Source organism: Heterodontus francisci, chromosome 1 (assembly GCF_036365525.1).
Source record: "Heterodontus francisci isolate sHetFra1 chromosome 1, sHetFra1.hap1, whole genome shotgun sequence".
Lineage (NCBI taxonomy): Eukaryota > Metazoa > Chordata > Chondrichthyes > Heterodontiformes > Heterodontidae > Heterodontus > Heterodontus francisci.
In genome coordinates, this window is record NC_090371.1 from 25,058,831 (window position 1) to 25,083,455 (window position 24,625).

At 40.5% G+C, this 24,625-nt stretch overlaps 1 protein-coding gene across 3 annotated transcripts in view; it reads left to right on the plus strand.

Annotated features, from left to right (window-relative positions):
- Nucleotides 1-24,625, plus strand: part of atrn (attractin) — a 481,933-nt gene that overhangs the window by 238,967 nt on the left and 218,341 nt on the right. For 2 of the 3 annotated variants that reach the window (XM_068028731.1, XM_068028733.1), the window contains exons 21-24: nucleotides 3,382-3,434; nucleotides 12,286-12,380; nucleotides 12,956-13,034; nucleotides 17,967-18,124. In XM_068028731.1, the coding sequence (XP_067884832.1) occupies nucleotides 3,382-3,434; nucleotides 12,286-12,380; nucleotides 12,956-13,034; nucleotides 17,967-18,124 (385 nt within the window). The remainder of the gene's footprint in view (nucleotides 1-3,381; nucleotides 3,435-12,285; nucleotides 12,381-12,955; nucleotides 13,035-17,966; nucleotides 18,125-24,625) is intronic. The other variant, XM_068028732.1, reaches the window with a different exon arrangement.

The following is a 24,625-nucleotide window of genomic DNA, read 5'->3' on the forward strand; positions in this document are numbered from 1 at the left end:
CTCTACATTGGGGAGACCAAGCGCAGACTGGGTGACCGCTTTGCAGAACATCTCCGCTCAGTACGCAAGCAGGACCCTGAGCTTCCGGTTGCTTGCCATTTCAACACTCCCCCCTGCTCTCATGCTCACATCTCTGTCCTGGGATTGCTGCAGTGTTCCAGTGAACATCAACGCAAGCTCGAGGAACAGCATCTCATTTACCGATTAGGCACACTACAGCCTGCCGGACTGAGCATTGAGTTCAATCATTTCAGAGCATGACAGCCCCCCACTTTACTTTCATTTTTAGTTATTTTTTTCTTCCTTTTTTTACATTCTTTTTTACATTTTTTACAATCTTTTTTTTGCATTTATTTCATTTCATCTTAGTTTGTTCAGTTTGCTTACCCACTGTTTTTTTTCAGGTTTGCACTTGCTGCTGTTCAATATTCAGTGTATTCACACCTAATCTGTACTAATGCTTTGTCTTTCAACACACCATTAACATATTGTTTGCCTTTGCTCCGTGACCTTTTGGTCAGCTATGTGGCCTGGTCCAATCTAGACCTCCTTTGTTATCTCTTGCCCCAGCCCCACCCTCACTTGCTTATAACCTGTGACTTTTCTAATATTTGTCAGTTCCGATGAAGGGTCACTGACCCGAAACGTTAACTGTGCTTCTCTTTCCACAGATGCTGCCAGACCTGCTGAGTGGTTCCAGCATTTCTTGTTTTTATTTAAGTAAAATAGTAGTGTTGCTTTTGGCAATGTGCATCTCTCTGGCTCATTGATTCCAGCTCTGGGATCTCCCAGCTGTCAATTCACAGCTGCAAGGGTGGCATTTCTCTCAACGTCTACCCACCTGAGGCTTGTAAAAATCAGGTTTCTCACCTGAAATGAATTATTCCTGCCTCACTAGCTCCTTACTCTCTGATCTCTGGTGCTTTTTCCTCCGTTTTCCCTCCTGGTGTCAATTGACAGTACCACTTGTCCTGAGTGCCAGTGAACTTTTCCACCTTGGTATTCCCTATCTACCCTTCAGCCAGAAATGCCATGTTGCCTTATTGCAGCCATAACTCAGGAACCAACTATAGATTTTTAACTATTAACTAACATTTTTTTTCCACAGAAGCCACTTCCACAGTCCCAACATGTAATTTCCATATTTCCTAAAACTCACCATTACTAAAAGCATAGAATTTCTTAATAAAAACCAAGTGCTGGAAATACACAGCAGTTCTGGCAGCAAGTGTGGAGAGAGAAACAGTTAATGTTTCAGATCTGTGGCATTAAATATCTTAGAATGTTGATATTTGTCAGCTCCCTGTATATAGAAAGCTTGGTATCTTCAGCTTTACAATTGTTTACGATTGCCTTATTCCTTTATATCTGATCTCTTGTGCATCCCTGATTTTCATCACTCCACCAGTTGTGGCCATGCCTTCAGTTGCCTTGGTCCTAAACTCTGGAAATTCGTATGCTAAACATCTCTGCTTTTCTCCCTCTCTTTCCTCCTCTAAAAAATCTCTTTAAGATCGATCTCTGACTGAGCCTTTTCTAGTATTGCCATGTGGCTTGGTGTCATTGTGTTGGATAAGTGTCATGGGATGTTTCACTACATTAAAGGCGGTACATAACTAAGTTGTTGAAAGTAAACAGGTTTTTTTTTTCGGTCAGGAGACCTTGGATTAAAAATTATGACCCAGGCATTGATGTGACTGGATTCATTTCCATTAATATAACCTTAATTTCAAATGAATATGAGGGAACATCCATCACCATTCTACCTCAATAGCAGGCAGCTTGGATGACTTCAACCACAGGGCCTCATCTATGTGTCATTAGACAGCAGCCCTGCTCAAAGACAGATAGCTCGGAGCTGAATTTTGGGTTCTAAAAGGACACCGGCTGACACCAAAGAAGCAGCATCCATTGGCAAGAAGCTCAGTCATAGGAGGTTGTCTTGGGTGGGACCCTGGGGCTGAGCAGGTTTAAAGTTTTCTTTTTTGGAGCTTCCCTCCTAGAATGCTAGGTTATCGGGGGTAGGTGGCAATGTGGAGTTGAGGTTACAATCAGATCAGCCGTGATCTTAGTGAATAGTGGAGCAGGCTCGAGGGGCCGAATGGTCTTCTCCTAATTCGTATATTCATAAAAGCAAGTGGATGAAAGGTTTTTGGGAGTAGGCAGGAATGTGGAGTCGAGAGTGCAATCAGACTAGCCCTGATCTTATTGAATAGTGGAGCAGGCTCGAGAGGCCAAGTGGCTCAGAATTCGTCTGTTTATATGTAGACTTTGGACTTAAACTGCGTAAAATGTTGCAGTAACCTCAAACAGTAAACATAATTCTGTCATAATGTTATGAAGGGATGCTTTAATGCAGTGGTTTACAGTTGATTTAACCTTACCTAATTTCATAATTAACATTATGTTGTCACTGAATGTACCTTTGCAAATGTGGATCAATTAAGTAGTGTTGGTGAAATTTTTTGTGTGTGCCTTTGTCCCTGAAACTAAGAGTTAAGTTGCCCTTCACTCAATGTTGGATTGTAATCCTGATTTGGGTTGGACAGGATCCACCCGAGGGCTATACTAAAATACTTCAATTTTACACTGCAATCAAAAATGAACACCCGTAATACTGAGTGTTATGTGTATCCTCTGACTCGCTATCAACAGTGCCACTGGTGTTTGGCTAGTAGCTCAACATTGGAACATAGGCCATTCAGCCCCTTGAGCCTCTTCCACATCATGGCTGATCTCTATCTAACTCAATCCACCCAACTTGGCTACACATCCTTTTATACCCTGATCTAGCAAAAATCTAACGATCTCACATTTAAAATCAATTGACCTGACATCATCTGTTTTGTGGACGAGCATTCCACGTACTTCTACCACCCTTAGCACGAAGATGGGTTTTTCTAACTTCTCTCTTGAATGGCTTGCCTCTGATTTTAAGGTCAAGTCCCCTTGTCCTAAACTCTGCCACTTGTAGAAAAATTTCTCTATCTGCCCTATCAATTCCTTTCAAAATTATAAAAACCTCAAGAAAATTGCCCCTTAACTTTGTGTATTTCAGGGAATGCAAGCTTGGGTCGTGTAATGACTCATAATCTAACCCTTGAAGCCCTGTTAATGTTGTAGTGAATCTGCGCTGCACTTCTTCTAAGGCCAATATATCATTTCTATGATGCAGTGCCCAGAACTAAAGGCCTGCTCGGGTCTGCAAATGAAACCTGACCTGTGGCAAGCATTACCCTCCTTTATGTTCTAGCCATCTAGTTTTAGGAACTGTGGAACGCAAAATATTTACAAGACATAAACTTTATACAGTTAGAATGCAAAACAAAGTTCATGGGAGAAAATTGATGATTAATTGATCGGTATTAAATTTGATTATAGATGTGATGTTGAAACGCGATACCAAGGCAACCCACTGAAAGGAACCTGTTACTGTAAGTATATATGCACATTGGTTAATGGAAGAAAAATAGACGTGGATTAAAATGAATGACTTGATAAAGCATTTGAAAAATTGCGCTCAGCTTGGTATATTTCACTCTATTATCGGTAGTTTTAAGTTGTCCATGAAATTCTTATTGGATAGTTATTGTCCTTTATGAACCAAGACTTTTGTTGTGATTACGGTATTTAAGAAATTGGTGAGATGCATGGCTGAAAGTTGTTTGGAAGGGCACTATTATGGCCTTAAACATAATGAGCAAAGTTTTTCTTTGTATTTGCAGTAACAATGTTATAGAATCATTTAAAGGAGACCATTCGGCCCATCGGGCCCATGCCGGCTGTCACTGCTCGATCCCTGTAGCCCAACAGGTTTATTTTCTTCAAGTGCCCATTTGATTTCCTTTTCAAATCATTATCTCCGCTTCTATTACCCTTGTAGGCAGTGAGTGCCAGGTCATTGCCACTCGCTGTGTAAAAAAAGTTCTTCCTCTCATTCCCCCTGCATCCCTTATCCGAAACCCTAAATCTGTGTCCCCTAGTCCTTGTACAATCAGTTAATTGTGTTACGACCGAGGTTGGAGGAGTGCACTGTCTTTTCTAGCCCCACTTCTCCGTAGGTCACAACATATATTTGTAAAATATTTACCCAATTACTGATTCAGTCAATTATATACTCTACTCTTTCTCCCAGAACAAAATACACTAACTAGGTTTCTTCAATAAACAACAAAATTATCAGTTTATCAAAGATGACTTATCCAGTAACAATGCAAAGCATTAACACACAGATTGAAATATGAAAGTTCCCTTTTTAAATGCCACCCCCCCACCCCCCCCCCCCCCCCATACATATACACACACACAGAGGAAAAAAATACAGAAATTCTCTCTGCAGAGGTCTGTTACAAAAAAAGATTGTCTAAATATTTGCTAATTTGTGAAGAAAAAAGATATGGAAGTCAGTTGTCCCTTTTGGTCTGGCATCCGGGTATACGGAGACGGGGCATTGGGATCTTTTCACAATCAATTTGTTCTGGAGATGTCGAGAAATCATCTGGTCGGCTTTCCAGAAGACATGTGGTATCAGGAGTTTCGGCCAACCCACATTTGAATTGGAGTTTTTCCAAAGACAGGAGGAAAGAAGAGCTGACACACTGGCCTTCTCAGGGTCTCTTAGAGAGGTGCAGGCAAAATGAGCTGAAATTTCTTTTTCCTTGACGGGCAAAACACCAAGTGTCTTCAAAACAGTTCACACCTTAACTGACCTGAAAACAATATCCAAGACCCAAACAGAAAGTCAACCTCCTGACTTCCATAAATCTTAACCTGTTGCTTCTCTGTAAACATCTCCCCCCCCCCCCCCCCCCCCCCAGTCACCAAGGTTTCTATTTATTGAGCTTCAAGCGCATGATTTCCAGCTAAGGTTGTTTTCAAACAACATCGCAAGTGTCCTTTCAGTGAACTTTGTTTAAAAAAAAACAATACGTCCATGGAATCTTTTCAGTTTTAAAACACATCCTCAAAAACATTTAACAAAAAATGGAAGCATTTTAGTTATAATTACAACAGCTTTTCCTTGTCTACCTTTTCTAAGCATGTCGTAATCTTGTACACCTCTATTAAATCTCCCCTCAATTTCCTTTACTCCAAGGAGAACAACCCTAGCTTCTCCGACCAGACCATGTAAATAACATCCCCCATCCCTGGAACCATTCTCGTTATTCTGCTCTGCGCTGTCTCTAGGACCTCCACATCCTTCCTAAAGTGTGGTGACTAGAACTGGACACAGTACTCGACTAGTGACCTAACCACACCTTTTAAAGGTTCAGCATAGCTTTTGTACTCTGACTCGATTTATGAAGCCCAAGATCTCATATACTTCGCTAACCATTCTCTCAATATGTCCTGCCACCTTCAAAGATTGATGCACATGCACCCTCAGGTCCCTCTGCTCCTGTACCCTTTCAGAACTGTGCCATTATGTCTATATTGCCTCACCCTATTCCTTCTGTCAAAATGCATCACCCCGCACATGGCTGTATTAAATTTCATGTGCCACTTGTTTGCCCATTCTGCTAGCCTATCTATGTCTGGTTGTAGGTGGTTCATATCGTCCTCACTGTTTGCGACACCTCTAAGTTTGCTATCAGCGGCAAATATTGAAATTTTATTCTGTATTCCAAGATCCAGGTCATTTATATATAGCAAAAAAATCAGTGGTCCCAGCACTGACCATTGGGGAACACCACTGTCTACCATCCTCCTGTTTGAAAAACAATTATTTGCCACACTTCACTGTTTTCTGTCCTTGAGCCAATTTTTTTGATCCAATTGGATCCTCCTATTCCATGAGCCTCAATTTTATTAACCAGCCTTTATGTGGCACTTTATCAAATGCTTTCTGAAAATCCATATAAACAAAATCTATCGCATTCCCTTCATCATCCTTCTCTAACTTTCAAAATATTTCAATTAAGTTAGTCAAGCATCATCTGTTTACAAATCCATGCTGGCTATCCTTAATTGACTCAAACCTCTCCGAGTGCTTGTTGATTTTTTTTCCCTGATTGTTTCCAGAGCCTTACACACCACTGATATTAAACTAACTGGCCTGTAGTTGCTAGGACTGTGCTTACACCCTTTCTTGAATCAGGGTGTCACATTTGCCACTTTCCAATCCTCTGGCATCTCCCCCGTCTCGAGGGAAGATTAGAAGATTATGGCAAGCCCTTCCGCTATCTCCACCTCCACTTCCTTTAGTAACCTGATATACAAGCCATCCGGACCAGGTGACTTATCTGCCCTAAGTCTAGCCAGCCTTTCCAGTGTCACGACCTCCTCAATTTTTACCCTATCCAGTGCCTCTACTCTCTCCGCTTCTACCAATATTCTGTCTTTTCTCTTCAATGGTAAACAGCAATACACAGTACTCATTTCTGTGCTTCTGAGCATATATCACCCTCTTTGTCCCTAATAGGTTTTATTAATTTATGAAGTTCTTTATAAATGAATTATAAGTCGGTAACAATGGGAAAACTCTCAATTACTTCAGAAAATAATTGTGTTAAGTGCATTTTTAGAGGGAGGATTTGAGGATCCTGTAAACTGAATGCTAAGGCTTCAAATGAGCAGCACAAGAGAGGTAGTGGATAGAGATCTATAAAAATGGGTGGATAAGGTAGAGCTTTTTATTTAAAAAAAAAAGTAAGAATATGGATTCTTAGGGTTTGTAAATAGGGGTATATAGTACAAAAGCAAAGATGTAATATTACACCAATGCAAATTTTCAGGTCGGTTACTATTGGAATCAGGGAGCCAGTTATCTTACTACGACATAGGAGTAAGAGTAAGTCATACAGTCCCCCAGGCCTGCTCTGCCAGTCAGTAAGAACATGGCTGATCTGATCTTGGCCTCAACTCTGCTTTCCTGCCTGTTCCTGCAACCCTCGACTCCCTGATAGTTCAAATCTGTCCATCTCAGCCTTGAGTATATTCAATGACTCAGCCTCCACAGCTCTCTGAGTTTGAGGATTCCCAAGATTCACGACCCTCTGAGAGAAGAAATTTCTTCTCATCTCTGTCTTAAGTGGACATCCTCTTATTCTGAAACTATTCCTCCAAGGTCTAGATTCCTCCATGGGATGGGGAGCATCCTCTCAGCATTTGCCCTATCAAGCGCCTGCAGAATCTTCTATGTTTCAATAAGACCACCTTTCATTCTTCTAAACTCCAATGAGTACAGGCCCAATCTTCTCAACCCATTCATCCTAGGAATGAACCTGGTGAACCTTCTCTGAACTACTTCCAGTGCAAGTATATCGTGCCTTATATCAGGAGAGCAGAACTGTGCGCAGTACTCTAGGTGTGGTCTTACCAATACCATGTACAGTTGCCACAAGACTTCCCAATTTTATACTCCATTCCCCTTACAGTAAGGACCAACATTCCACTTGCCTTCCTAATTATTTGCAGTACCTGCATGCTAACATTTTGTGTTTCATGTACGAGGACACCCAAATGCCTCCATTGCAGCATTCTGTAGTCTCTCTCCATTTAAATAATGTTTTGCTTTTCTATTCTCCTACCAAAGTGGATAACCTCATTCTCACGCATTTTACTCCATTTGCCAAGTTTTTGCCCAATCACTGAAGCTATCTGTATTCCTTTGCAGACTCTTTGTGTTCTCCTTACAACTTGCTTTTCCACCTGTCTTTGTATTGTGTGCAAATTTGACGATCACAGACTCGGCCCCTTCATCCATGTCACTAATTTTGATTGTAAATAGTTGAGGCCCCAGCACTGATCCCTATGGCACCCCACTAATTACAGTTTGAAAACCTGAAAATGACCCATTTATCTTGACTCTTGTTTTCTGTACTTAACAAATGCTGATCTATGCTGATACATTACCCTCAATACTATGAGCTCTTATGCAGTAACCTTTTATGTGGCACCTTATCGAATACCTTTTGGAAATCCACATACACTACATTTACTGGTTTCCCCTTGATCCACCCTGCTTGTTACAAATGTCAAGAACTCTAATAAATTTGTCAAAAATTATTTCCCTTTCATAAAACTATGTTGATTCTGCTTGATTTAAATGCCCTGTAACTACTTCCATAATAATGGATTTGTAGAAGCTATTACTGTCTTTATATTTTTCTTACTAGTTTACTCTCAATCTGTTTTCTGCCTTTTAAAGTTATCTTTTGCCGCTTTCTAAAATTTTCCTATATTGTGGCCTACCACTAATCTACACAACATCCTATGTTTTTTCTTTCAATTTGATACCATCCTTAGTTACGCACAGATACTTCATTCTTCTCAGTGAGTCTTTGTTTCTCAAAGGAATATATCTTTGAAAGTTATGAACTATCTCCTTAATTGTTTGCCTCTACTTATCTACTGTCTTAACTTTTAATCAAATTTCCCAGTGCACTTGAGCCAACTCTGTCATCATACCTCCGTAATTGCCTTTATTTAAGTTTAAGACACTCGTTTCAGGCTCAGGTTTGTCACCCTCAAACTGAATGATCATAACATTATGTATTTCAGACTCTTCCCTAGAGTATCCTTTACTATGACATTAATTAATCTTGTCTCCTTGCACATGACCCTCATTTCTTAATGTTTACTCTGTCCTACAGGTTAGGTACTGTTAGATGGCCTATAGTCTACTCCTGCTAGTAACTTCATTGCCTTGCTATTTCTTATTTCCACCCAAAATGATTCTTGGTCTTCTGAGCTAAGATTTCTCACTACTGTACTGATCTCATCATCATCACCTCCTTTTCTTTTCTGCCAAAACTTCCGAAATGTCAGTATTGTTATGATCGTGTTGGAAATCAGTAACTATTTTAAAAACAAATTTGAACTCCCAGTTATTACTGAAAGTATTACACCACAAGATTTCACGTTTTAGCAAAAAAACTTTACTGTTCAAGAGTTAAAGCAAAACACTACTAACTGAACACTGCAATTTGAAATCACTGATACTTTAAATGCTAAATCTTAACAGAACAACCCCCATTTGACTTTTTCCTGGGGTTTCTCCCTCCAGCATCTGGCTAGGCAACCCTCCAGCTCTTTCTCAACACCTCTCAAATCCAGATTTTCCAGCCTGAGCCTGGGCCTTACTCAAATCAGAAACACCTCTGGTTCCTGATGGCGTTCCTGCTCCTGAGTCCAGATGCTTCCAAAGCCAACAGCTTTCCAAAAACAGGTTCCTGTCTGTGAGCCAGCACAGAGATAAAAATACCTGACCTGCCTCCTCTATCTCCATAACCATGTGGTATCTGCATGATGTCCCAGATAGCAATTTAAACTAATTTACTCCAACTCCATAACATCTCTTAGATTGATGATGCCAACATGAATATTTGATATTGCTAACAATGACAGGATAATTCCTTCCAGACTCTGTGGCTACAATTCCCCAACTAAGCAAGTCCACCTTCTGTTTTATGGTTCTCACCTCTCTTGCTCTGTCCTTGCAAGCACACTTGGAAAGATCTTTTAAATAAAATCTCTTGACTGATCCTGCAACCTTTTTAAATTATGGAATTTACGTTATCTTACAGCTACACATTTCATTTCCTCAAAACTAAAAGTGACCTCTAAAATATTAATATAAACCATGAATTAGATGATCCTAACCGTATCCCTGAATATTCAGTTCCCAGCCTTGGTCACCTTGCAGCCATGTCTTTGTAATGGCTATCAGATCATACCCATTTATTTCTATTTGTGCCATCAGTTCATTTATCTTGTTACAAGTGCTGTGTATTTAGCTAACGAGCTTTTAATTTTGTATTTTTACTATATTTTGCTACTCTGACCCTATTTTCTGGTGCATTTGTACATCTGTCCCTTCCTGTAACACTGTGATTATCATTACCCATATCGCTGTCCTGCCCTTTCTCTTTAACTTTCTACATTTCCCCTCACCTGAACCCTGATCTTTAAAGACATATTAGGTCTTCAGATGCTGATGGTTGGAAATATGTGTCGTAAGCTCTTTTGCTTGGCAAAACTGCTTTAGGATTGGTAACATGAACTCAGCATTATCAGCTCTGCATGGCTCTAAGCAGTTGCTGGTCTGAAACCATTTTTGGGTCCAGGGCTAGAAGCATGGGATTTGAGTCTTTTATTAACAACAACTTGAGGAATGCAGATTCATTTACTTCCATAGCAAATCATACGGAGTGGTAGAACTGAACCTGTGATGTTGGATCTATCCAAGTTTTGTTGGTGTTTGTGTACTTTTAATTCATTTCTGAGATGTGAATGTTGCTCGCAAGGCTGGCACTAATTGCCCATTGCTATTTACTTTTGAGAAGATGGTAGTGGGCAGGCTTCTTGTCAACATGATGTGTTGGGTTCTTTCTTATTCGAGATAATCATTGTTGTCTCAAATCTGTGGCTTGAGTGATTCTTGCTACTTATCAGCCTGAGCCTGCATGTGAACATGGACTGTTTCATTATCCGAGGAGTTAGAAAAGGAGGTGAATGCCGCAATCATCAGGAAACAGCCCCACTTCTGACCACCTGATGGAAAGTTGTCATGATGGAGCAGCTGAAGATAGTTGGGCCTCGGAAGTTGCCTTAAGGAACTGATAAAGCTGGGGCTGAGATGTTTGACCTTCAACAACCACAGCCATCTTCCTTTTCTATCATATATGATTCCCAGTGACTTCACTTTTACTAGAACCTCTTGGTCCCACGTGCCATTAAATCCTGCCTTGATGTCAAGGGCAGTCACTCACCTCAGTTCTGGAAATCATCCCTTGTGTCCATGTTTGGTACAAAGCTTTAATAAAGTCTGAATGTGAGGTTGCAGAGGAGATAGCAGAATGGTTCCACAAATGAGGGAGTTTAGCTACAAGGTTAGATTGGAGAAGCTGAGGTTGTCTTCCTTGGATTGAGGAGATTGAGGGGAGATTTGTTTGGGGTATACAAGATTATGTCAGGTTTAGATAAAGTAGACAAAAGCTGTTCCCACTAGCTGATAGTATAAGGACTTGGGGACACAGATTTAGGGCTTTTGGCAAGAGATGCTTTTTTATGCAGCAAGTGGTCATGACTTGGTACTCGCTGCCTCTGAGGATGGTGGAAGCAGAGATGATGAATAGTTTCAAAAGGAAATTGGATGGGCATTTGAGGGAAATAAGCCTGCTGGCTTACAGGGATTGAGCAGGAAAATGGGACTGATTGGATTGCTCGCGAGAGAGCAGGCATGGACTTGATAGGCCGAATGGCCTCCTTATGTGCCGTAATGACTTTATGGCCCTATGACTCAATTAATGCAGTGATAAGACATGATGATGTGTGTTACCCATGTCAAGATGATACTTGATCTCCTTGAGGATGATGTAGTAAATCCTACCGATGCTGTTATGGACAGGCATATAGATATAGATAGGAATGGATGTGTTGATTATTTTTAATGGGTGAATTTTTGACCCAGTTGAGCTTCTGACCACATTGTGCCGTCAGAAAGACTGCTAGTTTCCACTTCTGTAGCCTTGCTCAACTGTCCTGCCTCAGCTCATCTGCTGAAACCCTGATCCATACATTTGATAACTCTCGACTTGACTATTCCAGCACACTCCTGGCCAGCCTCCCACGTTTTACCTTCTGTAACCTTGATGTCATCGAAGACTTTGCCCATGTCCTAACTAGCACCAAGTCCTGTTCATCCAGCACCTCCATGCTTGCTGACCTACATTAGCTCTTGGTTAATCACTGCCTCGATTTTAAAATGCTCATCCTTGTTTTCAGATCCCTCCATGGTCTCACCCCTCCTTATATCTGCAGTTTCTTCCAGTTGTACAATCCTCAGATATTTGCACTTCTCCTCCAATTCTGGCCTGTTGAACATCCCTAATTTTAATCGCTTCACTATTGGCAGCTGTGCCTTCAACTGCAGAGCCCTTAAGCTCTGGAATTGCCCTCTTCCTCTTATCCCCCTTTAAGATGCTCCTTAATATCAACCTCTTTGATCAGACTTTTGGTCACCCCCCCGCCCCCCCACCCCATGATATCTCCTTCTGGGCTTGGCATCAGATTTTGTTTTTGAACACACCTGTAGTGCGCCTTTGAATGTTTTAGTACGTTCAATGCACTATATTTTAAAAGCCTGCCTTTTTTGTAGTGTTAGTTTGGTTTGTAATGAAAATAACTTCAATTTAAAGTATTTGTATGAGAAGTGTTTTAGAATATTTTTGAGAAATATAATAAGGCCCGATAAAAATACAAGTCTTGATATTTGAGATAGATGTTTCTTTCTCGTGCCAACTAGCATTTCTGTTCATCATTTTAGTTTCTTTTCTTTCGCAGATACTCTGTTGATTGACTACCAGTTCACCTTCAGCCTCTCTCAAGAGGATGATCGTTACTACACTGCCATCAACTTTGTAGCCACCCCTGAGGAAGTAAGTATTCCCAGTAATTGACTTTAGGTTGGGCTTTAATCAAGTTCAGTGTCTCAATTAGAAATGAGTTTGCATGTCTTTGGCCTGTTTCTTGCAGACAAAGCTGCAGGATACAAAATCACATTTGGTATTACTAGCTATTCATTTGACAATCCTGTTAGGATGGAGAAATGTGGAGTTGGCAACATGTGCAGGCTTCAAATGAAGACCTAAGCAATTGGGTAGTCTCAGTGGGCTTTTATGTTTTCGTTTTGGCTACTTTGTATTGCAGTCTTCACTTATTCTCAGTGTTTAATCTTGAGAACTTTCACGTTCAGAACTTGGATGTTCTGTGATGCCTGCTCTTAATTATCATCCTATTATCATATTTTTTGTGCAGCTGAGTTCTTTATGGTTTCAGAAGTTTATTAAAAAAAATTAGTGTTATATATTCTAGTAATGCGTTGACGTTTTTCAACTATGAGCCATAGTCTTGCAATCCTCAGAACTGCTTATTGTTCTCTCCATCCCTTTCTGAGTTAACTTGATTCTTTGCAAACATTTTTTAAAATAACCTTTTGCACATTCTCTTTCAGCAAAACAGAGACTTGGACATGTTTATTAATGCATCAAAAAATTTCAACCTCAACATCACGTGGTCCAGTAGCTTTTTAGGTAAGATTGATGGGAACACTAATTTAATTGTATTAAGGAGATGAAATTTAATATAGTACCTAGTATCTCTGCACAAACTGGAAACCACGCTTTATAATTTAGCTAGTTTAGACCTTGGAATGATGTAGACCAATCTATAGTATGTTTTGGCTACTGCCTGATGAAAAAATGAGGGCGAAAACTCATTTCCATTCTGTTAACTACCAGATGTTAGGCCAGAATGATCATCTATGCTTGGAGATCGGCAGTAAGACCAGTCTGCTTTGCCATTCTGCAAGGAGTGCTTCGCTACTTGATTTACTAATGCTTACACCAACTGATGAAACTAAACTAACACTTCAGTACCTTGCAGTTGTAAGGAGTGCAGTGCAGATTCACCAGAATCGTCCCAGCACTTAAACAGTTAAAATGAAGACCGGTTGCAATCAAACATCGTGGAATTCTGGAATTCTCGTCCCCTAAAAGACTGGATGCTGAGTCAATTCTAATTTTTTATTCGAATGTGGGCATTGCTGGCAAGACCAGCATTTATTGCCCATTCGTAATTGTACAACTGAGTGGCTTTTGAGGCCATTTCATACAGGTATAGCAAACAATTACGAAAGCAAATGGGATGTCGGCCTTCATTGCAAGGGGGGTTGAAGTACAACAGTAAGGAAGTCTTGCTGTAGTTATACAGGTCTTGGGGGAGGCCACACCTGGAGTACTTTGGCCTCTACCTCAAGAAGGTTATATTTGCTTTGGAGGGGATGCAACAAAGGTTCATTAGATTGATTCCTGGGATAAGAGGGTTGTCCTATGAGGAGAGATTAATTGGAATGGGCCAGTGCTCTCATGTTTAGAAGAATGAGAGGTGATCTCATTGAAACAAAATTCTGAGAGGCTGTTTCCTCTGCCTGGAGAGTCCAGCATTAGGGGCCATGGTCTGAGCATAAGAGGATAGCCATTTTGGATTGAGATGAGAAATTTCCAAACTTGGGTTGTGAATCTTGGGAACTCAGTCAATGAACATATTTAAGGCTGCGATCAATAGATTTTTAGATTCTAAGGGAATCATGGAAAATGAGGATCACCGAGAAAGTGAAGTTGAGCTTGAGGATCAGCCATGAACTTGTTAAATGACAGAGCAGGCTCGATGGTCCGTATGGCCGAATCCTCCTCGTATTTCTTATGTTTAGAGGGAATTTAAGAGACAACAATGTTGCTGTGGGTCTGGAGTCACATATAGGCCAGACTGGGAAAGAACAGCAGATTGCTTTCCCAAATCAACATTCGTGAACCAGATGGGTTTTTAACAACAATCTGGTAGTTTCATAGTCACCATTACAGATGCTAGCTTTTTATTCCAGATTTATTTGATAAATTATTAGAATTTAAATTCCCCAGCTGCAGTGGAGGGGTTTGAGCTCATGTCTGCATCATTTGTCCAGGCCATCTAGATTGCAAGTCAAATAATACAACTGCTGTGCTACCATACCAGTCTTCCAGCTTGAGGTTAATAGATATTTGTTAGTTAAGGATATTAATGAATACAGGTCAAAAGTGGCTAAATGGAATTGAGGCACAGATCAGCTCGGACCTAAATTAAATAGTGGTACAAGCTCGAGGAGTTGAATGGCTCTTCTCCTGTTCTTGTGTTTCTGTGGTTTCCAGCTATGCCTTTGAATGAAGTGCTGTAATATCATTGTGCCTCATTGCAGGGGTTTCTACCTTTGAAGGCTGTGTCTGCTCAGAGCTAAATGTAAATATTGGGCCATTATTTTGCTTCATTCACAGGCAGCTAGAGGTTTCAATGGACTAATACAGGCCATTGTGGCCAATGTTATATTTCTGACCTGTATGGACTTTGTCCTATAACTAGTTTTTGGGTAAAATAGTGCCAATAACTTAAACTTGCACAGCGCCAAAAGTGGCCAATGCTTAGAAGAGTATAAACCCACCATTGAAACAGTGGCAGTTTGTATTTTGGCACCAACGCGATTAAAACAAATTGCACATTTTTGGGGCCAAACTATTATGTGCCCAACTCCTTAAAGGAATGGTGTTACAGATGCATTATCTGGTCTGTTAGCAACACAACGGCATCTCGCTGGAATGTAATGTTTTTGGATAGGGAATGTGTTGCTGTAGTTTGTCGAAACCACTTTGCTTTTGGTTGGAAAATATGTTAATTATGCTCCTGTTGATAAGCAAATGGAAGTCATGCACGATTGAGGGAACATGAGGTAGTGCAGGATAAGAATGGTGGGAAAGAAGCAGTGATGTGAAGGAAACCGTTTTGCAGTGAAGCAATTGTGGTGTAGATGGCTTGTGAAAGTGAGAAATGGAAACAAATAATCAGGTGAGAAAACCAGACTGGGAAACATAAGAAAACTTAAAAAACTTTAAATTTCTGAAACTAAAATAGACAAGGTTGTAAGAGAGCCAAAGTTTAAGCTTTCAGCTTGTAATCTTTCTCACGGCAGTTGTGGTCCAGCTTAAGTTGTTTTTTTTCATAAGACTAAAAACAGAAGGGAAAACAGAAATTATAAGCTGGAATTCTGGATCTGATTTCATTGGAAACTAATAGGTTTAACAGTCCATTAATGAACACATGCTGGAAAAGGACTTAAAATACTGTCAATTAAGGGTGCCTGTACTTCTGAATTTACAGGCTCCATTGGTTTGTACCATGGGGCTTTCAGGGCCACCTAAATTCAAATTCAAGTATTTAGGGTTTATCTGAAGAGGAAACAGCCATTTCCAAAACTCCAGACCACACAAATCAAATTATAAGAAATCTAAGTGTTTAAAAAACTGACATGTTTGGACTTCAAGCACGGATTTGCCAGAACTTACTGCTTTTCGTTGGATATTCCTGATGCATACTCTGTATTGCTCATAACTATCACGCAGTTGAAGAAGTGTTGGATAAAGAAAGGGTGATCGGGCATAATTCTAAAGTGAAATGGGGAAAGGGTGGGCATAAATAAGTGAATGATCTTTATAGGGAGAATTCGACAACAGTATTGTTAAATACAGATTTTTTGGAAGTCAGTGTTCAAACCAGAAACCTGAAGACTGCCCGTAGAAAATGATGTTGAAATGTGTGAAGCAAGTAAGTTAGAGGCAGGGAAAGACAGGAATAAAAGTAAGTTTTATGAACTTGCTTGAATTTTCTTGTTTCGTTATTTCTTTGGTCACGAATCCCTGTAGCTGAGCACCCAGCATTTCTTCCTGACTGCCATGTTTGCTGATATTGTGAATAGTTCTTTCTCCTCAAATACTGTTCCACTCTCCTTCAAATCTGTCATCATTTCCATCAAAACAACCTTTGATCCCTCTGTCCTTGCAAACTATTGCCAGTCCTTGAATGTGTTGTTGCCTCCCAAATCAGTGTCTATCTTTCCCAGAAATCCATGTTTGAATCGTTCTAATCCAGTTTTTCCCACCCCGGCACCCCCACCACAATAACAAAACAGCTCTTTATCAAAGTCACAAAGTATATCCTGTGTGTCTGACCAAGTTAAACTATCCCTCCTTATTTCTCTCGCTCCTTCTGCAGACTTTGACATGGTTGACCACAGCATCCTCGTCCAATGCCGCTCGCCTGGTTCCATAGCTGGATGGGACTGCTCTCGCCTGATTGCACAGCTGGGAGGGCTGCTCTCACCCTGTTCCATTGTTATATCTCAAATTGTAGCCAGAGAATCACCTGTACCTGCTTTCCTTCCTGCTCCCACTTCCCTTCCTACTCCTACACGGTTATCTGTGGTATCCCCCAAGGATCTATCCTTGGCCCCCTCCTGTTTCTCATTCACATTCTGCTTCTTGGTGACACCACCAAAAACAGTGTCAGTTTCCACAGATATGCTGACGACACCCAGCTCTAACTCGCCACCACCTATCTCGATCCCTCCACTGTTTCTAAATTGTCGGACTGCTTGTCCAACATCCAGTGTTGGAAGAGCAGAAATTTCCTCCAAGTAAATATTGGCAGGACCAAAGCCTTGGTGTCATATTTGATTCGGCAATGAACTTCCGACTACATATTCATGCAATCACTAAGGTTGCCTACTTTCACCTCCTTAATGAGGTCTGACTCCACCCCTGCCTCAGCTCGTCTGCCGCTGAAACCCTCATCTATTGTACTTGATTATTCTGAAGCACAGCTGGACAGCCTCCCATGTTCTACCCTCTGTAAACTTCAGGCCTTCCAGATCTCTGTTGCCCGTGTTGTAACTCTCACCAAGTCCCATTCACGTATTACCCCTGTGCTCACTACATTGGCTCGTTTAAGCAGTGCTTTGATTTAAAAATTCTTATCCTTGTTTTAAAATGACCTTACCCTCCTTTTTTCTGTAATCTCCTCCAGCCCTGCAATCCTCTGAGATATCTGCTGTCCTCCAATTCCAGCCTCTTGAGCAACCACAATTTTAATCACTCCACCATGCCTGCAGCTGCCAAGGCAATAACGTCTGGAATTCCCTCCCTAAATCATTCTACATCTCTTCCTGTCTTTACTCTTTTAAATCACTCCTTAAAACCTTTGACCAAGCTTTCGGTCATCTGCCCTCATATGTGGCTCGGTGTTAAATTTTGTTTGAAAACGCTCCAGTGAAAGGTCTTGGGATGTTTTACTCAGTTAAAGACAGTATCTAATTGCAAGTTATTATTGACTATGCACATGGTGTGAGGGAACTTGATTGGTGCTTTCATGCTGTGTCTCGCCTCGAAGCAGTTGTGTGTAGAAGTGCTCTCGTACTGCTCCAGAGTTACAGTGGCAATATAAAAATACATTCAGCTTCACATTTTTGTCTCTGACATGGGAATTCTTTTACTGTCATGAATAATTTTTCTAACCTTCAGCAATGTTGAGTTTCCTATTTTCACATACACTATAAAAGTTTTAAAAGTATTAATTGAATTTTGATTCTATTTCCTGTACTTCAGCAGGCACACCGCCAGCAGAAGAAATGCCAATTGTTTCAAAGACCAACATCAAGGAATACAAGGACAGCTTCTCCAATGAGAAGTTTGATTTTCGCAACAATCCCAATATAACCTTCTTTGTGTATGTCAACAACTTCACCTGGCCCATTAAAATACAGGTTAGTTTCTTTAAACTTTCCTCCATCTGGGTTATTATAATGAAAATGAAGACTCGTCGAGTATTTTTTGTTCTTTTTTTGAAAAGTTTGACAGTTTTAAGAAATCACATTCCTGAACCAAACCCAAGACCCTGTGTCTCCTCAACTCCAGGAGTGCAGGAGATTTACTGATTAGTAAGAACCCTATATGTCCACGTGTTGGTCCACTGATTGCGACAGAGGTGTTAGCTTTGGAACAGCCTAGGAGATACTTTGGAGCTGCTTAACACTGGACATTAGCTTATTGCATTTATAGCTTGAGTGCATTTTTTAAAAATAGATTTTTTTTTACCTGAGGTTAGTTTTAAACATATGGGATGTTAGTGTTGGCACAAGGAACATTGCATTTTAACCATTCAGTGTTGTGGCATTAAGCACTTCCTGAGCAAGCTACAAGTGCAAATAGCCGTTTGGGAATATGATATAGTGGCAATAATGGAAATATGACTTAAAAATGGTGAGGACTGGGTGCTTAATTTTGTCCGATACCAAGTGTTCAGAAAAGAAGAGGAAGGAGAAAAAGGAAGACCTTGTGTTAGAAAGCTAGGATGTTCTTGAGGGGGCAAAGACAGAATCCATTTGGTTAGAGTTGAGAAACGAAAAAGGTATGATCACGCTACTGGGTGTATTCGTAGGCCTCCAAATTGTCAGCGAGAGATGGAGGAGTAAACCTGCAGGGAAATCACAGAGATGCGTAAGAATGAGAGTGTGGTGATATTGGGATATTTAATTACCCAAATATCAATTGCGATAATGTTAGAGTAAAGGGTATGGAAGGGGAGGAATTTCTGAAATATGTTTAGGAAAATTTGGTTGACTTGTATGTTCTCAGTCTAGCTTGGACCTGGTGCTGGAGAGTGAGGTGGACCAGATGTCTCTGAGGGAACACCTGGGTATGAGTGATCACTATATCATAAGGTTTAGGTTAATAATGGAGAAGAGCAAGGAACAATAGAAAGTAGAACTTCTAAATTAGAAAAGGCATATGAGAATAAAAGGAGCCCATAAATCTTCAATGGGTTGAGAGGGGATCTATCCAGGATAAAATGAAACCGAAGATTGACAGGAAAAACTGTAACAGAACAATGGGTGATCTTTAAGGTGGAGATGATTCAGGTGCAGGCTAAGTACATTCCTAGTAATGGGTACCAAAGCAAGGGTTTCTTGGATGATGAGGGAAGTAGAGGATATGATGAAAAAAGAGGGTGTATGATGCATGTCAGGTAAGCTGTTGAAGGAAGAACTAGAAGAAGAGCCAAGTGCAGTAAGTTGAGAGGGGAAGCAAAGAGGAAAATAAGACTGGCAAAGAGAGCATATGGGAATAAAATGGCAGTTGACATAAAAGGAACCCATAAATCATCTACTGGCATATAACTAGTAAATGGGTAGTAAGAAGCAGGGTATGGCCTATAAGGAACAAAGAGGGTGATATATGCTTAGAGGTGCATAGCATGGCTAGAATGCATAATGAATACTTTGTATCGGTGTTGTTTTGGAAGTGATTGATTTTTTTTTGTTAAAATATTTTTGAGCAATTCAGAGTCAAACTGAATAAATGTTGGACAAGTTTTTTTTCAAGAGGACACTGAAAGAGCTAGTTTGACAAGTGGTTCCTGGTTGTCACATGACTCAAGTTAAAAATAGAACAGAAATCCTGGTAGCAGGGAAAAAGGTGGGCAGAGAAGTCAATAGCACGCTCCGTGATTGGACAAGCCCCAGAGGGCAGAAAAAACATGCAGGCTTTTGGTTGTAGAGTCAGTGTGTTTTACTTTCTGGAATGAGATAGTCTGCTGCTGAAGAAGTGTCAAGGAGTGAAGACCACAACCTAGCTTGCTTTCCAGCAACTCTCTGAAAGACCCTGAGAAGTCCATTGTGTCAATTCATCTCGTTTCCTGTCTTTGAAGAAAGCATGCTAAATTAATTCTCAACGCCACCTGAAAAGAACTGTTCTAAAAGATCCGAGTAACTTGTCTATGTGTACTCAGAGGATAGACGATATGCCAATTTTGGAACAACATATCTCATCTGTTTTTTTCAAAAATGAGCAAGTAATCAGCCCAAATGTTTTTTTTTTGTCTGTGACAGAGCTCTGAATTTATTTTAAAAATCCTTTTATTTTTTTCTGGTTAACTGGAGTGTGTGCTTGAGGGGCAAAGGTACAAAAGGGACTTCAAAATTTAAATCTGTGTGTTTATGCTTTACTTCATTACTAGTTAAGACTTGTTCTGTAATTTTATTCTTCATGTGTGTTAGTGTGTTCTATTCTGGGAAAAATAGAGTATATGATTGACCGTATCGATAAGTGGGAAAATTTGAAATATATGTTGTTACCTATGGAGAAGTGGGACTAGAATAGCAGTGCACTCCTCCCACCTCGGTCGTAACAGTGTTTGCTAAGGAAAGGGATGTTGACAAAATATTGGTAAAAGCAGAGATGGTAGAGGTCATGGATAGGATGAAAATTGAGAGGCAGGAGGTACTGGAAAAGCTGCCTATGCTTAGAGTGGATAATTCGCTTGGTCCAGGTGGCTTGTGTTCCAGGTTGCAAAGGGAAGTGGGAGTGGAGATAGCAGAAGGGCTTGCCATAATTTTACAATCTTCCCTATATACAGGGGAGGTGCCAGAGGATTGGAGAATGGCAAATGTGACACCCTCTTTCAAGAAAGGGTGTAAGGGTATTCCTAGTAACTACATGCCTGTCAGTTTAAGTCAGTGGTGAGTAAGGTTTTAGAAACAATAATCGGGGAAATAAATCAACAGGCACTCGGAGAAGTTTGATTTAGTTAAGTAGAGCCATCACGGTAAAAGGCAGATCGTGCTTGACTAATTGAATTTTTTGATGAAGCAACAGAGAAGGTTGATGAAGGGAATACAGTGGATGTTGTCTATATGGAATTTAAGTAAGTGTTTGACAAATTATCACATAAAAGGATGGTTAACAAAATTGAAGTTTATGAGATAGGAGTATGTGTCAGCTTGGAACAAAAATTGGCTTCAGGACAAAAAACAGTGACTCGTGGTAAATGGTTGTTTTTCAGACTGGAAGATGGTAGGCATTGGTGTTCTCCAAGGGTCAGTGCTGGGACCACTGCTTTTTTCCATGTATATACATGACTTGGATATCAGAATACAGAATGAAATTTCTAGACTTGGAGGTGTGGCAAACAGTGAGGATGATACTGATTTGACTGCAGCAGGACAAAGGTAGACTAGCAGAACAGGCAGAGAGGTGGTAGATGAAATTTAATATAGAAGTGTGATGTATTTTTGCAGAAGGGATAAAGAGAGAGACAATATAGCCTTAATGGCACAGTCCTAAACAGTGTGCAGGGACAGAAGGATCTGGGAGTTCATGTATGTAGATCTTTGAAGATGGCAGGCTGTACTGAGAGTGTTTTTAGCAAAGATTATGGGATCTTGGTCTTCATAATTAGTAATATTGAGGACAAAAGCAGGGAGATTATGCTGAACCTTTACTAAGGTGTCGTTAGGTCTCAAGTTAGGTAAGGGGCAGGAGGTTTAGAGGGGATTTGAAGAAATTTTTTTTCACCCAGAGGGTGGTTGGAATCTGGAACGCACTGCCTGAAGGGGTGGTAGAGGCAGAAACCCTCACAACCTTTAAGAAGTATTTAGATGAGCACTTGAAATGCCATAGCATACAAGGCTATGGGCCAAATGCTGGAAAAAGGGATTAGAATAGATGGGCTTGATGGCAGGTGGGCCGAAAGGCCTGTTTGTGTGCTGTATAACTCTATGACTGTATGACTCGAAGCAGAGTGTTGCATCCAGTTCTGTTCACTTTTTTTGGAAGGTTGTGAGGGTCCTTGAGAAGGTGTAAAAGAGATTTACCAGAATGGTGCCAGGCATAAGGGATTTCAGCTACAAGGTTAGGTTGGTTAACCTGGGGTTTTCCTTGGAGCAAAGGAAATTGAGGAGAGATGTGATAGCGGTGTACAAGATTATGACAGGCTTAGATAAGGTAGGTAAGAAAAGCTGTTCCCCATTAGCTGATGGTACTAGGGGACACAGATTTAAGGTTTGGTGCAAGAGATGCAGGGGGAATTTTTTTTACGCAATGAGTGGTAATGACCTGAAAATCACTGCCTATGCTGGTGTTCGAAGCAGACATGATTGATTTCAAAAGGAAATTAGATGGGCACTAAACTTGGAGGGCTATGGGGCTAGAGTGGGAGAACAGGACTGACTGGATTGTTCTACAAAGAGCCGGCATGATCTTGATGGGCCGAGCAGCCCACCTCCTGTGCTGTGATGACTGTATATGACTAGGAACATTGCTCAAGGAGCCAGATTGAATACCTATAGAGACATAATATGGAGGAGACTTTCACTGTCAATCTGTGTTGGATTTAAATTTTTTTCTTTAAAAGAAATCTATGTATTTTGAATAGATATTTATTTGACAAGTACAGCAAATTTTTTCTGCAAGACATTTTCTTGGAGAATCAAACTAAAAATCCTGTGTCTTTTTGCCCCACTGAAGCAGTATCTCCCCTCTGCAGCCTTGTCAGGGTATGTGAAGAGGGGAACAGCTTATCAGGACAAACCCAGCACAGTTTAGTATAGGTCATCACGGCAAGTTCAGTGCAAAAGAAGGTCAAATGAGAGTAGAAAATAATGTTTCTGGAAACTTAGATGAAGCTAACAGTGAGTCTCTCAGGCCTGAAATCCAGTTAGCGTGTCTGTTTTATTCACAAAAAATTCAAGGAGTTTAACGACCCATATATTTGCATTTTTAATTTGAAAGAGTTTACTTTTATTTGTCATTCCTACTGCAGATTGTTTGTTTGTTTCTGCAACCATGATCCAGGGAACCTTTTGACCTGTACTGTGGCTGGATTGCAGTATTTGCTACTGAGGCCTTCAAATGATGAGCCAATATTAGTGTGAAGATGTAAAATCAGAAAGTGCTAGAAATGTTCAGCTGGTCAGGCAGCATCAGAGCAGACCTGATGCATTAACTCTGCTTCTCTGACCACAGATGCTGCCTGACCTGCTGAGTATTTCCAGCACTTGCTGTTTTAGTTTCAGATTTGGAAGGTCGAATTTGAATGCGGAATACAGGCTTAAAGACAGGATTCTTGGTAGTATGGAGGAACAGAGGGATCTTGGGGTCCATGTCCATAGATCGCTCAAAGTTGCCACCCAAGTTGATAGGGTTGTTAAGAAGGCGTATGGTGTGTTGGCTTTCATTAACAGGGGGATTGAGTTTAAGAGCCGCGAGGTTATGCTGCAGCTCTATAAGGCCCTGGTTCGACCACACTTGGAATATTGTGTTCAGTTCTGGTCGCCTCATTATAGGAAGGATGTGGAAGCTTTAGAGAGGGTGCAGAGGAGATTTACCAGGATGCTGCCTGGACTGGAGGGCATGTCCTATGAAGAAAGATTGAGGGAGCTAGGGCTTTTCTCATTGGAGTGAAGAAGGATGAGAGGTGACTTGATAGAGGGGTACAAGATGATGAGAGACATAGATAGAATGGATAGTCAGAGACTTTTTCCCAGGGTGGAAAGGGCTATCACCAGGGGGCATAATTTTAAGGTGATTGGAGGAAGGTTTCGGGGAGATGTCAGAGGTAGGTTCTTTACACAGAGAGTGGTGGGTGCGTGGAATGCGCTGCCAGCGGTGGTAGTAGAAGCAGATACATTAGGGGCATTTAAGCGACTCTTGGATAGGTACATGGATGATAGTAGAATGAAAGGTAGGTAGTTAGTTTGATCTTCGAGTAGGTTAAAGGTTCGGCACAACATCGTGGGCCGAAGGGCCTGTACTGTGCTGTACTGTTCTATGTTCTATGTTCAGATTTCCACCATCTGCAGTATTTTGCATTTATTTTAGTGTGAAGACAGTTATTTATTCATATAGGATTCCTTATTCTGCCATTTTAAAAATGTGCATGTTTTGTCACATTTTATTGAGGATTAATCGTCAATGCACAACATAAATTCAAAGAATATGATTTTTAATAAACTAAGATTTTTAAAATGGATTTAATGTCAATATGATTATGAAAATTTGACGATGAGACACTGTGTTAACACAATACCTTCAAAATCCGGGTTGGATTTTATCAGGGGTAGATAATAAGCTTTCTGCATTCACCTCTTGGAAATTTTGATTTCATGAAATACTATAAACAAATTATTTAGCAATTTTCTAACTGATCATTAAACTGTGACTGATTATCTTTCCAGGCACTTGAAGAGTCCTCAAATTTCATGAAAATTTGCTATATTTTATCGCTGATGCTGAGCAGCACTGCCGCAAAGTTCGATTTGTGACTGTAAAATGGCCATTTATAATCTCTTCTGAATTAGTGGCTTAATCAAATGGAGCTAATTGGAGTTGACATTAAATTATCTTGGCCCCAATTGCTGCAGCCTAAAACTAAATTATATTACATTATGCTTTGTCCTTTAACTTGCAATCAGCCGAACAGCTGTGTC